Raw genomic sequence first — 18,408 nt, forward strand, 5'->3', positions numbered from 1 at the left:
GAGACCCAACAAGGTACCTACCTAACTGCTCAGATGAGACTGATAATACCTCTGTGAAAAGACCCAGAAGTGAGGATAAACCACCATCAGTGACACCAGTTTTCTTCATTCTCCCTTCACCATATCAAAATGAGATCTTCATCCATATCAGAGTGGGATCTTCATTTCTCTGAAGAGATCTGCTGTGAATTGAAAGTCAAGGTGTGACAGCTGTCAAGCAAATAGCAATGCTCAAGGGCAGCAATTTCATTCCTTCTTGAGATCTCATCCTTACATTCAATACCCCACAGCCTCCAAGTTCCATCAAAGCAGGCTACTTAAACTACTCAGTAAGGATTTACATTCCAAATCCATGGCAGTGTTACGGTGCCAAAAGTACATCCACTCGCAGACAGCCTGTTGTTGCAACTCTGCCTGTGTTCGATGTGGTGACAACAACCACAACAGCAAGGAATGTTCAGCTTCAAAGCCCATTTGTACAAATTACCAAGGAGAACATGCATACTCAAGTATGCCAACAGTGGAAGGAAGGGAGAGAAATTCAAAAACTGAAAACAGAACTGAATATTTCCTGTTAAGAGGCCAGGAAATGTGGCTAAACTCCAAATAGCAACACGCTGCCATACACCCAGAAGGTTTCTGGGGAAATGCATCATTGGGATACAAACGGAGATGGCCACACCATGAGAGTCATTTACTCTCGTTGCCTACTATTTCCTTTTGACCTGGGCACCTGTATGTGGTGAGGAGACAAATCTAAAAGAATCACACTGAATTTTAACAGGAAACAAAAAGAAAATTTTTTTTTTTTTGCCAACCAGGGTAATTTGTATAATTTAAATCTGTCAATTTCCTGCCCATATAATTTTATTAATATTCAAATTATGTGATTTTAAATATGAATCTGTGAGTGGAGTTGACTGTTCAAAAATACTGATTACCAAATTGATGCATTGCGTAATCATTATTAGCATTAGAATCAGCCAAAAAAAAAAAAAAAAAAACACTTATTTCATCCATCAACTTGCTCCAAGTGTTTGTGTCAAGTTCTGCCTTGAATCTATTTAAGCTATCAACTTCTGCAACAACAGATGGAAGTTTGTTCCAGCATTCAACCACCCGCTGGCTAAATGCAAACTTCCACACTGCCCTTCCTCAGTTTGAATTTATGCCCTCCCTGGTGATTATTCTGAGTAAGAGGAAGAATCCCATCAGCATTGAGAATGGTCAAACCATTCAAGGCTTTATACACCTCAGTGAGATCACCTTGCAGGTGCTTAGTCTCCAGACACTGTAATTTGCAAAACTTAAGCCTTTCTTCATAAGAGCAATCCTTTGTTCCATTCACTAATCTTGTTGCCCTTCTCTGTACTCGTTCCAACAGCTCTACATCTTTCTTAAAATAAGGCGTCAAGGTGTGGCCTGACCATTGCCTTATACAAGGGGATAATCACCTCCTTATCCCTGCTAGAAAAATTCCTGTATACCATTGACAAGACACCATGAGCTGCTCTTGCAGACCATCTGCACTACTCAGAAAACTTCATATTTGCCTGCACAATTACCCTCAGGTCCTTTTCATTCTCTACCACTGTCAGTGTAGTAACACAGAGTTGATACGTTACTCTGGGTTCATTGCTTCCCATGTGTAGTACTATACATTTGTCAAAGTTGCCACCTCTCCTCATCTGCTTAACTTTTCTAGATCCTTTTACAGCAGCGTACTGTCATTAACAACCTTGCTGACCTTCATATCGTTTGCAAACTTGAACATTAAGCCTGATATACCATCATCAATATCATTAATGAATACAGAAAACAATAATGGACCCAACACTGAACCCTGGGGATCTCCACTAATAATATTAGTCCACGAAGAGTGGTGTCCATTGATTACCACTCTCTGTCTTCTCCCACTCAGCCATTCCTTTATCCATAGCAGCAATTTGCCTCTAATGCCACACTGCTCCAATTTGTGCAGCAATCTTTCATGTGCAATCTTCAAAAGTCTTTCTAAGATCCAAATATATGATATAAAAATTATTCTTTGCATCCAGTTCCTTTGTGATTAATCATAATATCCAATCAAATTGGTCAGACAAGTCTTCCCCTTAACAAATCCATTCTCTGTCCGAGCTATAACTGAAGTCTTTTCTAGATGATCCTGCAATGCTTCTTTAACTGAATATATTCCGTCTTCCTCACAATAGTCACTGACAGTAACTATTTCTTGTGGAACCAACAAGAAATAGTTTCTGTCAGTGAACCCACATTCTGCTTTGTAGATTGCCGCTGTGTTGCCTGATGCACAAGAGTGAGCTCAGGCATTGAGTTGGGCAGCTGAGAACTTGATGTGTCCCCCATTTTAATTCTTTCAATGGCATTTACCCTACTCTAACTCTCACAGATGTCCATCAGAAAGTGAGTTGGTGTCTAATTTCTTGACACTGCCTTTTGCACACACAAAGACATCCTCCTTGGCAAGATCATGTCCTGTTCCAGAATGGTCCCTAAACTTTTCACAAGTTACACATTTTTTTAGGCTGTGATATGTTGGAGAATCACCCCCTCTTCTGTTCTCCTTCGAGCCACAACACACTCTCGCTACTTTGTGCTTGTTGCATTACTGCTCTAGTCTGGTTTAAATAATATTTCATTAATTAACAATGAAAATTAATAAGGTTAATGAATTTAATTGACAGTACTATGCTGAGCTAATGTAATGATAGATATTACTACTTTTTTCAAACTACTTTTTTTATCACAATTAAAACTCTACTATTCTTTTGCACTACTTGTTCTGTTCTGCGATATTCATGTCAAAACATTGATACAATAGCAGTATGAGCAGTGAGTCGTAACTTACAAAAATCACTAGTTAAATTTAAAAAATAAGCTAATGAACGCTACTAAGCCTATTTAATATCTTTGTAAAACACAATTTAATATGTTAATTAATCAAGAATAAGGTAAAAATTTCCAAAATACTTAGCCATTTGCAGGAGCTCAAAACTTTGTCTTGGTGCTTCTACCCTTGTCTCACCCTCTGTCATGGTTTCAATCTCTTCATTGGTCTTCAGCCGGTCGTTTTGTCCGACTGGATGTCCTTGATATAATCCATGGGTCTTGCATTTGTGTAGGCTAAATTGTGTCCTGATGTCAGTGCTGAACTCTGGTGATCTGGTGTAACTGTTGGAGTTGATTCTCTGTTACTGCAGAGTTTGATATCATCCATGCAAGATTTTGATATCATCCCTGCATATCATGTGAGACAAGGTGCATAGATTCTTCCTCCCATCTTGAAGGGTATATCTGAACTTGCAGTTATTGAGCATAATGGACAGTGGGTTGAGTGCTAGATAGAACCATAGTGGGTTCAGGGCACTTTCCAGGAACATTCTTCTTCTGATGGGTATCAGTCAGGTCGTGATGTTTTCGCCTTTGATGGTGATCCTCCATTTTGCTATAGCTGCTGCTAGGAAGTCTGTCTGTGTCAGATTGACTTTGTAGATCTTTAGTGCCTTTATCAACCAGCTATGTGGCATTGAATCGAACGTCTTTTGATAGTTCATATTAGTTGTGTACAGGTTACTGTTCTTCTTGCAGACTTGCTCCATAACTGCAGCATCAAGGATCAATTGTTCTTTGTATCTTATTATTATGATAATATTAGGTTTTCCCTGATGGAGGAGTATAAACCCGTGATGGGTAATGGTAGGTTGTTATGTCTGGTGTTATTGTTCGAGGATTGAGCAGGCTCAATGCTGATGGGATTCTTCCTCTTGCTCAGATTACAAATCTGAGGGGGCATACATTCAAATTGAGGAAAGACAGTTGTAGAATAGATGTGCAGAAGTTTGCCTTTAGCCAGCAGGTAGTTGATTGCTGGGAAAAAACCTCCATCTGTTGTGGATGGAAATTGATAGCTTAAATAAATTCAAGGCAGAACTACACAAACATTTGGAATGAATGGATCGGTGAAATGGGAGGGTTTTTGTTGGCTGATGCTGTATAAGCTTGCTTTCTTGCATGATGTGCCTCTACTAATGCTAACTCTCTGACTGTCCTATAGGTGGTCAGGATTGCTAATCTTAGCAATTACTTATATGTTTTCTATTGGAAACCTATTGCTGCTACTCTGTTATGTAATGTTTTTGGCACTATACCAGTGGTTGACACGATGATTGGGATAGTCATTGCTGGTTGCATATAACATATCTCTTTGATCTCCTCTCATAGGGCTGTGTACTTTCTGATCTTTTCCTCATGCTTTTTGTGAAGATTGCCAGTTCTGGGCACCACTATTTTAGTCAGATAGGTAGCCTTTTTCTTCTTGTCAGCAAGGGTTATGCTCGGTCTGTTATGTGGGATTGTTTTGTCCATTATTATGGGCACTGTCCCAGTACAGTTTGTGGGTTGGGGTCTCTAGTGCGGACTGGGGGTCATACATGTAGTATGGTAAACTTTTTTTTTATCATCTGCTTTTAATTGCTAGCTTCTGATGTATTATCCTGGCTACTTGGTTCTATGAGTATAATCCATCTCGATGATTACCTTGAATCCTGCAGTGATGTGTTGGATCATTTCTGAAGCCATGTGGCATTGTTGACATGTCATCTGACACTATGGGCTCCTTGGTTATGTATTTTCTGTAGTTACTGGTGTTGATTACCTGGTCTTGGATGGCATGCATGAATCCTTCAGTCTCGGGGAAGACCGAAGGATTGCATTGGAAGGAATGAGTCATGCATTGGAAGGCATTTTATTTGTGTTGTCTTGATGGAGGTCATTGTAGTGTCTTCTTTTCCCATCTTTCTAGCTTTGTTCTATCTGGGGGGGGGGACTACTTGCTTAGGTTGAGTGGGGAATGCCGCTTGTCTGTCTTCCTAATGGCCTGCTAGAGTGCTGCTGTTTTTTCTGGAAGTAATCCTCCAGGTTAGCTATTGTTGGCCTCTGTTGTTTATTGAGGGCTATCAGGCCCCATCCTCCTTCTTTCTGAGCTATTGTTATTCTCTCCATGGCTGACTTTGGCTGGGTTAGCAGCTCTTTGTCATCATTTCCCTTGTCTTTCTCATGATATCCTCCAGCTCGGTGTTAGTCCAATCTGTGATCCCGAAGGTGTATGTTAGCACCTGGACTGCATAGGTGTTCCCTCCATTCAGCTTTGTTTTGAGCAGGCTTCTGAGTCTCAGATGGTATTTTTCCATCAGGCAGACCTTGATTTCCTTGCGCTCTAACTGCTGAACTGCAGCATCCTTGTGTTTGTAAGTCTCTCCCTCTGTCATGGTTTTAAGCTCTTTACCAGTCTGCTTCTGGTAGTTTTGGCTGAATAATTTCCCCCGATGCAATACTTGTGTCTTGCATTTGTCTAGACCAAATTCCATCCTGATATCATTGCTGAATTCTTCGGTGATCTGGAGTAGCTGCCAGAGTTGCTTCTCGGTTGCAGCGTAGAGCTGGATGTAGATCATAATATCCATATACGTCAAGTGGAAGAGGGTGTACAGGTTTCTTCCTTCTTTGTGGTTATATCCATACTTGCTGTTTTTGAGCATGGTGGATAATGGTCGAATGGTATACAGAATCACAGTGGACTCACTGTGATTCTGTATACCATTCGACCTTTGGCACTGTTGGACTGATTTTGTAGATGTTCAACGTCTCTATTAGTCAGCTATGGGACACAAGGCTTTGCGATCATTGATGTATGCTGTGTACAGGTTGTGGCGCTTCTTTTAGGCTTGCTCTGTAACTGTGGCAGCAATGGTTAATTACTCCTTGCATCCTTTGCTCATTGCTTGCATCCTTTCTACTGTTCAGCCATGATGTTTTGGCTCTCCAAGTGGTCTGATATCTTCTCAGTTATGCAGCTGGTCAGGATCTCTTACATCAGCCTGTATTTCACCAGGTTTCTTTTATCTCAGTGTTTAATCCTCAAATATGTGATTCATTGAATAAGAAACTCTGGGATTGTGTCTGGGTACCTTTTCATTCAGGGGAACTGCTCTGCTAGGTTCTCGTATGTGTGCTTCTTGTACTAGTAGTTGACATCTATTCCTAGGGTTTGCCAGTTGTGGAACTTCCTGATGTACTGTTGTACTTCTTCCTTCTGAATCTCTCATTTTTTGTTACGTCCTTTATTTTCTTCCATTCTAGCTCTATCCAGGGTGCTCGGTTGTTACGTCTTACTTCACTGCTCCATATGTTGCCCCAGAACTCCTTGATCGTCCGATGGTCTGTTTCCATCTTTAATCTTCTTGTCTGGTACTCCTGTAAAAGGCTCTTTTGTTTCGATCAAAGATTTGGTCATTTGTTTTCCTCTGGGAACTCTCTTTGTATTGGCATAGTCTCTTGCTGAGTGCGAGGAGGCTCTGCTTCAACATGTCTAAGTATTTTCTTATTCTCTGATTTTTGGTCTCATGTTTTGCTCATGTCTTGCTTGATTTTTTTCAAGGTTGTCCTTCAATGGTCCTTCTATTCACTCTTCAATGACTCGAATATCCAGGACTCATTCAAACTACTTGGTATGTAGCCTCGGCCTGTACAATGTCATATCGGTCTCTAGCTTAGTTATTTCTTACTATGTTTGTATGAAGAATGTATTCATTTCGCTGCTCCACTTCATGCCTTGCCATTTTCTTCCTTCCTGGTTGGTTACTAGTGCAATTGTACAGGAAGCACTTCCAGTTGTATTTTCTATAGTTCCTGGTGTTGATTACCTGGTCTTGGATGGCATGCAGGAATGGTCTGGATTGAGCTGGATGGTCTTGCCCTTCCCTTTCTGAAGACAGTGGAGCAGTCTCAGACTTTTTGAACTGACACCTCTGCCTAAGGTGAGATGCGAGTGGCTTTACCTTGCACCATAGGATAAAGTCATTTCTCTTCAACATACCATCTATGGAGGTGGACCTGTTTAGCTTTGGCTTACTTCCAGTAGTAGTGTTTGTTCTTGGGAGTGACACCAGATGGCGGTTCGACCTTGGTTCATGTGCTTAGGTTCGTGTACTTCCTGATTTTTCTGAAAGTTGGTTCACTGAAGCAACTTTTGTGTTGGTTTTTTTTATTATTATTATTTTTATTATAATTTATTACTATTATAATTATTATGCTGGTTTCTCAGCATGGTGGAGACTTTTGCTTTTGCCAAAGCGGAACTTCAACCCGGGTCCATCGGGCCGGCACTCCAGTGTCAACTACTGGGCCATCGCACCTGTTGTTATTATTATTATTATTATTATTGCTCTATTATTTCTCCCTGATTGGTAGGTTTCATCCCATGAAGGGAATTGCTACCAAGTACACAGGGTAGTTGTCATGTCTGGTGTTACTGTTGGTCGAGGAACTCTCTGACTATCCTACAGGTGTTCAGGATTGCGACTTTCTGGAGTTTCTTGTAGGTGTTCTCTGGGAGACCTAATGCTTCTAGGATGTTATGCAGGTCTTTTGCACAATACTGGTAGTTGACATGATGATTGGGATGGTCATTACTTGCATATGCCACATATCTTTGATCTCCAGTTTTAAGTTCGTGTATTTCCTTCCTGATTTTCTCATGGGTTTTCTGGGGGTTGCCTGTGTTGGACACTGCTATGTCAATCAGACAGATAGCCTTTTCCTTCTTGTCAACAAGGGTTATTTCCCGGACAAGATAATCCCACACAACTCTGTTGTGTGGGATTATCTTGTCCCAGATCTTGTCCTTTATTATGGCGTGGTCCCAGTACAGCTTGTGGGTCGGGGTCTCTAGTACTGCCTAGAGTTTGTACTTGTAGTACAGTACACTTTCTGTGATCAACTGGTATTTCCTCACTGGCTTCTGGTGTATTATCCTGGCTACCTGGCCGTGTCTACGATTGTACTCAGTCTGGGTAATCACCTGGCATCCCACAGTGATGTGTTGGATCATTTCTGAGGCCAAGTTGCATCATCGACATGTGCCATCTGACACATCTGGCTCCATGGTGATGTATTTTCTGTAGTTTCTGGTGTTGATTTCCTGGTCTTGGATGGCGAGCATGAATTCTTCAGTCTCAGAGAAGAGCGTCCCACTCGTGAGCCATGCATTGGAAGCCATTTTATCTATGTGATCTTCTTTTGTGGCGTCTGGGTGGGAGGAGACTCCTCGCTTATGTTGAGTGGGGTATGCCACTTGTCTATCTTCCTTATGGCCTGGTGGAGTGCTGCTCTGTTTTTCTGGAAGTAATCCTTCAGGTAAGCTATTGCTGTTTTCTTTGCTCAATGAAGTCTATCAGACTCTTTCCAAGCTATTGTCAGTCTCTCCATTACTGACTTTGGATGGTGTTGGCGGCTCTTAATCATCATTGTCCTTCTCACGATATCCTCTGGCTTGGTATTAGTCCAATCTGTGATCACAAAGGAGTATGCTAGTACTGGGACTGCATATTTATTTATGGCTTTAACTGTGTTTTCTTCATTCAGCTTTGCTTTGAGCAGGCGACTGAGTCTCTTGTGGTATTTTTTGGTTAGGCAGGCCTTGATGTCTTTACCGGTCTGCATCTGGTGGTTTTGGCTGGCTAATTTCCCCTGATGGAATCTGTGGGTCTTGCATTTGTCTAGACCAAATTCCTGCCTGATATCATTGTCGAATTTTTCGGTGATCCAGAGTAGTTGCTGGAGTTGCTGCATAGAGTTTGATGTCATCCATTTACATCAGATGGGTGATGTTATACAGGTTTTTCCTTCCTTCCTTTGAGGTTATATCCATAATTGCTGCTGTTGACTGCGCCTCCATAGCCAGGTGGGAAGGAGCAGCAGTGCGTAGCACACGCTTCTTGATTAGACCGGGGTTCGAGCCCGTCACCACCAAATACGGAGGGTGCGGAAAGGTCAGGGAATGACCACCGCATATCCCGGAGCAATATGGCCTTAGTTGCTAATGCTCCTAAAAACCAAATAACAAACAAACAACCTGCTGTTGAGCATGATGGACAATGGGTTGAGTGCTAGACAGAACCACAGTGAGCTCAGGACATTTTGAAAGATTCCTTTCTTGGATGGAATGTTGTTGTTATTATTGTTATTATTATTGCTCTTATATTATTTCTCCTTGAGGAACTCTCTGACTATCCTGTAGATGTTCAAGATTGTGACTTTCTGGAGTTCCTTGTAGGTGTTCTCTGGGAGACCTACTGCTGCAAAGCTGTTATATAGGGTCTTTGCCACCATACCTGTGGTTGACATGATGATCGGGATGGTCGTTACTTGTTGCATATTCCACATCTCTTTAATCTCCTGTCTTAGATTCGTGTACTTCCTGATTTTTTCTCCCATGGGTTTTCTGCAGGTTGCAAGTGTTGGGTACCGCTGTCAATCAGATAGGTAGCCTTTCCCTTCTTGCCAACAAGGGTTATGTCTTGTCTGTTGTGTGGGATTGTCTTATCTGTTATTATTGCGTGGTCCCAGTACAGCTTATGGGTTGGGGTCTCTAGTACTGCCTGGGGTTTGTACTTGTAGTACGGTACACTTTCTTCGATCAGCTGGTATTTCCTGGCTACCTGGTCTGATGTATTATCCTGGCTACGGCGCCTCCGTAGCCAGGTGGGAAGGAGCAGCAGTGCATAGCACACGCTTCTTGATTACACCGGGGTTCGAGCCCGTCACCACCAAATACGGAAGATGCGGAAAGGTCGGGGAATGATCACCGCATATCCCGGAGCAATATGGCCTTAGTTGCTAATGCTCCTAAAAACCAAACAAACATATCCTGGCTACCTGGTCTGGGTGATCACCTTGCATCCCATGATGATATGTTGGATCGTTTCTGAGGCCGGGTGGCATCATTGACACTCTGGACTCCTTGGCGATGTATTTTCTATAGTTTCTGGTGTTGATTACTTGGTCTTGGATGGCGAGCATGAATCCTTCAGTCTCGGGGAAGAGCATCCTGCTCGTGAGTCCTGCATTGGAAGCACTTTTATCTATGTAATCTTGATGGAGATCATTGTAGCGTCTGCCATGGAGTGTCTTCTCTGCCCATCTTTCTAGCTTCGTTTGTGTCTCTTGGTTGGGAGGGGACTCCTTGCTTAAGTTGAGTGGGGTATTCTGCTTGTCTGTTTTCCTTGTGGTCTGATGGAGTGCTGCTCTGTGTTTCTTTTTATTATTATTATTGATGTAGCACATCACATTACTGTATTACTATTAGTGTTATAAAACTTGAATTGTTACTTATAATTGTTAGATGACTAAGAGTATTATGCTATTATTATTAATTTGGTCAAAATGTACAAGGTAGGATCAGGAAGGTTAAGGGAATGAATTAATTCAAAATATCTGAACATCAAGTAAAAAAAAAATTATTAGTTTATTTTGTAAACTAGAATGGCAGGTGTCATTTTGGTTTGCACATGCACAAAGGTTTATTTTTATCTATTGCTTGAGGATGTTTTTGTGTATTGCTCTTTTTTTTTTTTTCAGAATGATACTTTTTGAGCAAAAATCTGTAAAATTTTTATTTTTGTTGAAGAAATCAGCTTCAGAGACCAGCAGTCATTGTTGAAGCATATAGTAAAAAGCTATATCAGAAGTTAGGTTATCTTATTTGAATGATGCAATCACTTTAACCCTTCAGTAGTTGTGTGACCTTTCGTGACACATATTGGCACATAGATGACTATGTCTCCAGTTTAAAATTTATTTTTAATCTTGTAGTTTTTTTGTCCCTTTGTAATTATAGGATGTTTTTGTTGATCTATTCAGAGCCATTATAAACTGGTTATAAGTTTCTGGAACAAAAGGATAGCCATAAATAATCATCTAATGTTCAGCATTGATAGAATATTTGTATCACTTATGATTATTGTATAAGTTTGTAGATTATTATTTATAGTAGGTTCATCATGGAATAATCTGATGTTCAATACTAACGGAATATTTATTAGCATTTCTTGTGTGTTAAACAGATTTTAAAGATTTTGATTTCCATGCATATACAATATACAGAGTGCGGCTATTAAAGAACAAGACTGTTGCAATAAAATAAATAAAATATTTTGTGCCTTACAATTTATCCCTTTCAAATAATTGCTTTGGGCTGGTACACACTGTTCCATACATTTCTTCCGAGCATGGAAACATTTCTGGAAGGCCTCTTTCTTTAAGCCCTTTTACACTTTGGTCATTGTTTTATTTGGTCTGGTGGATTTTTTTTGTCTTCCTTTGCATTGACTGTCTTTTAGTTTCTGGGTCATACTGGAACAGCCAACTGTCATCACAATTACAGTCGGGTCTCCATATTCGCGGGGGTTACGTGTCAACACTTCCCGCAAAAATCTGCACTTTTGCCCAAATAGCCCCAGTTGTTTTCTACGTATGCCTAAACACCTATGCAACCATTTACAGTTAACCGAAAAATGTTTAAATACACATTTAAACATTTTTCGGTTAATTGTAAATGGTTGCATAAAAGGTTTTAATTGGTTTACAATGATGAGTAATATTTTAGACCCATGCTTCGAAAATACTGTATCCAAATTTTATTACATAGTTAAGAACAAGGCATGCAGATTTTGATGTAGAAGTTGTCTTTTCAGGAAAATTGTGATGGGAAACTGCTTCTTCTTTTGTTTGAACTTATTGAATATGGCTGTATATGGTGTTAAAATATTGTTGAGGCTTTCCTTGAATTTCATTGCACGAATCATGTTTGTAGAAGTCTGCAAGGCGTTTGGCATCACACATTGCCTGCACTAGGTTTTCCAAGTCGAACTTCTCTTGGCATGGTACTTCCTTAACTTCGTTCTCATCCTCAGAGTTGGAACAAACAAGCTACTTGAGTTCATAATCTATTATTGTTGTTGCCTGTCCATCAAATAAATTGTTGATGTCCTCCTCCTCTAACTCCTTGAAACCTATTTCCCCTATTCTTCTGGCCAACTCCTTTATTTCTAGGATGGTGGTCTTAACACTTTTCGCCAGGAATGGTTCATAGTTCGTCTGGACTGAAGTTATGCACAACCTTGGGCCAAAAGTTCTTCCAACAGTGTTTACAGACTTGCCCTTGATGTTTACCGGCATGTGTTTTTTTAGAAAGAGACTGTCAGCTATGGTGAAGGTCCTTCCAAAACTGAATAACATTGAGGTTGGCATCATTATCCATGGCCTCAACGATTCGATCCATACACTTCTTTGTATAATTGGGCCTAGAGGCCTTGTTACCCCCCCCCTGGTCGAGCAGCTGGATAAGGGAGGTAGTGTTAGGGGGTAGAAAGACCACCTCAACATCTTCACTTGCATGATCTTGTGATCCAGGTATTCCTTGACTTCAGGGATAAAGCAGTGGTGGAACCAGTTCAGGAAGAGGTCCTTTGTCGTCCAGGCATTTGCATGCCACATCCAGTACTCAGGCATATTCTTGTTACGTCCTCTAAGAGCTCTTGGTTCTGCATGTGGAAAATTAGTCCAGGCTTTGTCATGGAGTGCAGATCGGTACATGCTGCTACACTTATACCGGTCGTTAATAAGATCCAGACTAGACTATGGGTCTCCTGCATATGCCTCAGCTAGAGAAAGTGCATTAAAATGGCTGAACCCAGTACATCACAATGCTCTCTGAATTGCACTAGGAGCTTTTCATACATCGCCAGTTCAGAGTCTCTATATGGAAGCATACGAACCACCTCTATTCCTTCATCGGCATGCTCTGCTATTAAGCTATGCAGCTAAAATCAGAAATTACCCACATCATCCTATAAGGCAGTATCCCAAAATGGCATCATTTGTACCAAATCAAAATAAGCCTTTGCAGAATAAATCATGTGGCATTAGATTACAAAGCTTAAACACATGCTGGGAACTAAATATGAATAACATAATTCTAGATATTAGCACAGCAACACATGGCAAGTACCCTTGGCTAATGTTGACCAACATTTCCAACAATGGGGAAAGAATGCACTTCCAAATCTCAGTATTCAGCAAATCCATGCAACTCACTCTTTTCAGTCCTCTAGTTTTACCCAAATTTTCACTGATGGTTCCAAAGCAGATAGTAAAGTTGGCGCAGCTGCAGCTCTACCAAATATTACAATATCCCAGCAGCACTTACACCGCAGAACTATATGCTATCCTGATGGCTCTAGAGAATGTAAAACAGTCTTTATATCCTCAAACCATTATCTACACTGATTCCTTCAGTGCTGTATCTGCTCTTCAGGGTAAACTTCCTTCCAGTCATCCATTACTACAACAAATTGATATTAAGTTAGTGCAGCTTCTTGCAAACAGGCAAAAAATAATTTTCTGTTGGATACCTGGGCATTCTGGAATCGTAGGAAATGAGCCAACGGATTTTGCTGCCAAGAACGTCAGTCACATAACATCAGGCATCCTTACACGATACCTTACACAGATTTCAAACATTGGCTATCTATTCAGCAGGGGCAAAAAAGCAATAAGCTCTTACAGATCAAAAACGATCGTAAGAAGTGGCTATCAAGCCTAAGAGGCAATAGGCTTGTGCTGGCCAGATTGCGAATAGGACATACCCACCTAACTCAGTTATTTACTCACTCAGGATGACCCTCCACTATGCAGCAACTGTCAAACTCAACTCACAGTAAACCACTTTATCATCGAATGCCCATTATTCTTGGGAGAACAACAATCAGCTTTCTCTTCACATCTACATTCCTCTAATAAACTTACCTTACAGCAGATTCTCAGAGACCGATAAGATATTAATGATGTTTTTACCTTCCTGAGAATTATAAACAGATATCATCTGATCTGAATCCTCTTTTTTAATATAACAATCATGTACCAAATAAGACCCCTTAGTAGCCCTTGCACCAATAAATCCAACAAACAACAACAGCAGCAGCAGCATAACCCGATCTCGTGCCGCCTTGAATTCTGGGACCTTCTCTGCAACGGCTATATAGGTTCACTGAGACAGTGCGTAGCACATGCTTCTTGATTAGACCGGGGTTCGAGTCCGGGTCCATCAAATACGGAGGATGTGGAAAGGTCAGGGAATGACCACCGCATATCCTCGGAGCAATATGGCCTTAGTTGCTAATGCTCCTAAAACCCAAAAAAAACAACCACCACCGAGACATCATTTTCCAGAATAATGCTATCTCATTGGCATTGAAAACCTGTTCAGGTTTATATTCCTTCTCCTCAATGAGGTTTTTGAGTTGCACAGGGTAGACATTAGCAGCCTTGTTATCAGCTGAAGCAGATAATCTTTACATTACGGAGTGAATAATGCCTCTTGAATTTCTGGAACCAGCCTTTGCTGGCAATGAAAATGGTTTCTGCAGCAAACTTTAACAGCAGATTTAAGCAGCAAACCCACTGGTACAGTGGGTTTGCTGCTTAAATCTGTAAAGAATGAGGACCTTAGTGGAAATCATACTAATGTCACAGGCAAGTTTTTCTTGTGCTGGTCTTCAACCCAAATCAACAGTGTATACCCCATTTTTAACATCACTTTATCATGTGCATGAACTGTGTATTTAGCAGTCAGAATTCCACCAGTTTGCACTGCCTCTGATCTCAGTTTCCTGTTTCCTTATGTATTGTACAGTATTTTTGTTGATACCAAACACAAGGTCACAAAATTTATTTTTCAAATTATTGTATTAGGGTCACTCATAATTAATTACCTAAACCCCTTTTGTGGCTGTAAATTGTTTGTGTTCTCTGGTCAATTTGCCTGTTTTGTTGGATAATAAAAATTCCAGTTTTTGGGGAGAGGAAAACTGCTATCTGCACCTGAGACTGACTAACTCAGCCACGGAGTGAAAAAAAACCCCTTAAAGTTCCTCATGTCATCGACGGGATTTGAACCCCAGCTTTTTCCACCCGGTGTAGGGAGGATGGCGACGATACCACCGTGCTACCCGTGTCGTCACACAAAGCTCACAAGCCGACCTACTTAGACAATGCTCACTGCAAGACTGAAGATGTGTGCCCCACCATCACTCAGGGTGAATGCAGCAAGCAGCAACCAGATTTTTAGTATGATAAATTTCTTGACTGCCAATGTGAAAACGTGAATCTGCGAATATTGAGACCTGACTGTAATTATAGTACTCAGAAAATGTGGATCTTGAAGTTATTTCAAAACATCTTCACAAACTTGGAGTTCAAAACTTTATTCAAACATTTTGGCCCCACTTTGGCACACAATTTTCTCATGCTGAAATTTTCGGTTAAAATTTGTCCATATTGAGTTCTGCTGCATCCATTCTAATGCTTAAACAACGATCACTTCTAATCAGTGGCCTTACCCGATTTTCAGTGATGTTCATGGATACCAGACAGCCTGCTCGTTCATCATCTTTCACTTTCTCTCTTTCTTCTAAAAATCTTTTATGCCATTCAGACACACATGCTCTTGACAAAAGTATCTTCTCCATAAACTAAAGAAAACAGTAACTGAAAGTTACAAGTTTTTTTGTTTTTTTTAATGAAAACCCCAAAAACGAGAGGTATTATAACCTACAGTGCTTAATACCATGCTTGGGTTGTAGATTGAGAAGACGAAAGAAGATATTTGTTGACATTAGACTTGAACTTCTGTAGACTGTAATTTTCAGGAAATACGTATGAAGGAAGGTTGTTCCAGAAAGTGGCAGTTGAATGAATAAATGAGGAAGATGAAAAATTGGTTCTGTGAGTTTGAAATTGGACAGTAAATGGATGTTGACTGGTGGCAGCACATGTTCGGACTGTTTTGAAAGAGAGAGCAGGAATTATAGAAGCCAATTCAGAAGAACAGTGCCCGTGGAAGTATCTGTAGAAAAGGCATGCAGCAGTACGTCTATGAGACTAGTGGAGAGACTCTGTTAGAGGTGAGTCATTAATTAACCTAACTGCCCTCTTCTGAATGGAATCAAGAAGCCTGAGAGAGGTTTTGGGGGGCACCGCCCCAGATGTGGGAACAATATTTGATGGTAGGGTGGATTTGCAATTCATACAGAGTGAACAGCTGTTTAGAAGAAAAGTAACACCTAGAGCAAAAGAGAAAACCAAGTTTTTTAGATGCAGAGGAAGCAATATTTGTAATGTGTTTGTGCCAAGAGAGATTAGAAGTCAGGGTAATCCCCAAAAGAGATATATCATTTTGCCTAGAAATCGGAGTGTCACCAAAGATAAGCATAGAAGCAAAAGAATCCTTTTTATAAGACAAGACTGAGTTTTAGAAGGATTTAAATCAACTAAGTTGTCTTTGCCCCACTGAAGGAATACCTGAAGATCGGCATTTAGGGAATTGGTAGCAGATTTTTGTGAAGTTGAAGCTGATTGAGAAGGGCAAGGTTTCTCAAAATGGAAAGTGGAATGCAATGTGCAAAACTATGGATAGCATTTCCAAGTCAATGGAAGAAGGCCATTAATATACAAGACGAAAAGAGTGGGGAAAGAACCGAACCTTGGGAGCTTTGGTGTAGGCAGAAATTAGTGGAGAAGTTAGAAGACAGAGAGCCATCTACCATCACCCTCGGTGAGCAATCAGAGAGAAAACTGGATAACCAATTACAAAAAACAGTTGGAAAACCATAAGATAGAAGCTTGTTTAGAAGACCTTTATGCCAAACACAATTGAAAACCTTTGAGATGTCAAAGGTTTTGAGATTTCAAAGGTTGTCGGATAGATGTGCAGAAGTTTGCCTTTAGCCAGCGGGTGGTTGATTACTGGAACAAACTTCCATCTGTCGTTGTAGAAGTTGATAGCTTAAACAAATTCAAGGCAGAACTAGATAAACCTTTGGAGAGGGTGGATGAGTGAAATGAGAAGGGGTGTGTGTGTGTGTTTGTTTTTTTTTGGCTGATGCTATATAAGCTTGATTTCTTGCATCATGTGCCCTTGCTAATGTTAATGCATTTACCATGGCATGCTCATAATAGTAGTCTTTTACATACAACTTTAATTGGAAAAAGTATTTTCATATTTTCAAAAATATCTTTTATTTATTTATATTTTTTTTTGGTTTTAGTTTTATACTTTATATGATTTACTTTATTTATTTTTATACTCTATATGCCAGACTTTCAGTCAACTGTTATTCATTTTGTATGTAATAATAATGTAGTTAATAAAATTATACAGTTGTCATTGATTAGTTTTCTTTTGTAATTTTTATTATCTTATATATTTTTATATTTTTCTTTTACTTTCTGTAGCCATCAAGTTGGGTCTTTGTTCTGTGTGCCTTGGGCTTGTTTATCTATCAGTCTTTAGATGCATGCGATGGAAAACAAGCAAGAAGAACTGGCACAAGTTCACCGCTTGGTGAACTTTTTGATCATGGCTGTGACTCAATCTGTACAGGTAGAAAATATATATAATTATAATCTTAACTGGCCTAATTTTCAGTTTATTATTTTCTTCCTATTATATTATCACTTATTTTAGTTTATTCCTTAACTGTACATGGGTTGGCACTGGTCTAAGTTGTGTATGTAATCGTGAGCAAACTAAGGTTAAGAACTTTACTAGCCTGTGATATAGACTGCACGATGTGTTACTCTCCATTTTGTCTTGATCATTCTTCAGTCTGCATGCTGACCTGTTTCTGTGCCAGTTTATTCTTATTTTTGGTTGTCAGTAGTTCTTAGTTTTTGCTCTGTTCCATCCAGGCACAACTGACAACCAAAATCAAGAATAAGTTTGTAAGTTTGTCTGCATACAAAATAAAACAGTTGTGCAGCAACGTGAAGGGGTTGATTGTGTAATGAAACAGTGAACGTATTAATCAATCCCAAATATGAATAACAAGTTATACTTGAATAGCAGAGTGAAATGGATGCAATAAATTAAATACAGCACAATATATATACAAAAGTAAAATTTAAAGACTAAATGCACAAGGATTAAATGTAAAATTTAAAGACTAAATGCATAATTCCATATGGATTTAAATTAACTATATAATATCGGTGTAGATATATCATAGTAAACCCATAAAATTAAACTACGTATGTAGTGCAAAGGTATTGTTTAATTATATCTCACATTGTGGACATTGTAGAGAAGCAGCATTTGGCATCTCTCATATTGTGGGATTAAATTTGCAACTGTGATGGCATGTTTGCGTAACTAAAGTACCTGCCCACCCACCAATGATAGGCCAACAAGCTTTGAAATGGTACCCACTGAGAATAAGAGAAGCATTACTTATTCGAAGTGGTGCAATACCTGGTATCTCATTGTGAAGGTAGCCGCAACGTGAGATATAATTAAAACAATGCATTTACACTACGTATGTAGTTTAATTTTATAGTGTATCTTCACCGATATTATATACAAAAGTAAAATATAGTACAATATATACTATAAATATAACAATTATGAATGCTTGAACCATTGGTACACAAAGCTGTCCAGAGGTTCTCCATTAGCTGGTAAGTTTTTCTAAAAAATGGCAGTTCTGTGTATCTTAT

General features: G+C 39.8%; 1 protein-coding gene across 1 annotated transcript in view; it reads left to right on the forward strand.

The window, feature by feature from the left end:
• The window catches only part of LOC150077348 (cholinephosphotransferase 1-like), a 246,098-nt gene that overhangs the window by 12,614 nt on the left and 215,076 nt on the right, over positions 1-18,408 (forward strand). The window contains exon 2 of the mRNA XM_090386825.1: positions 17,149-17,296. Coding sequence (XP_090242951.1) covers positions 17,149-17,296 — 148 coding nt within the window. The remainder of the gene's footprint in view (positions 1-17,148; positions 17,297-18,408) is intronic.

Source organism: Mastigoproctus giganteus, chromosome 12 (assembly GCF_048544385.1).
Source record: "Mastigoproctus giganteus isolate SK-2022 chromosome 12, ASM4854438v1, whole genome shotgun sequence".
Lineage (NCBI taxonomy): Eukaryota > Metazoa > Arthropoda > Arachnida > Uropygi > Thelyphonidae > Mastigoproctus > Mastigoproctus giganteus.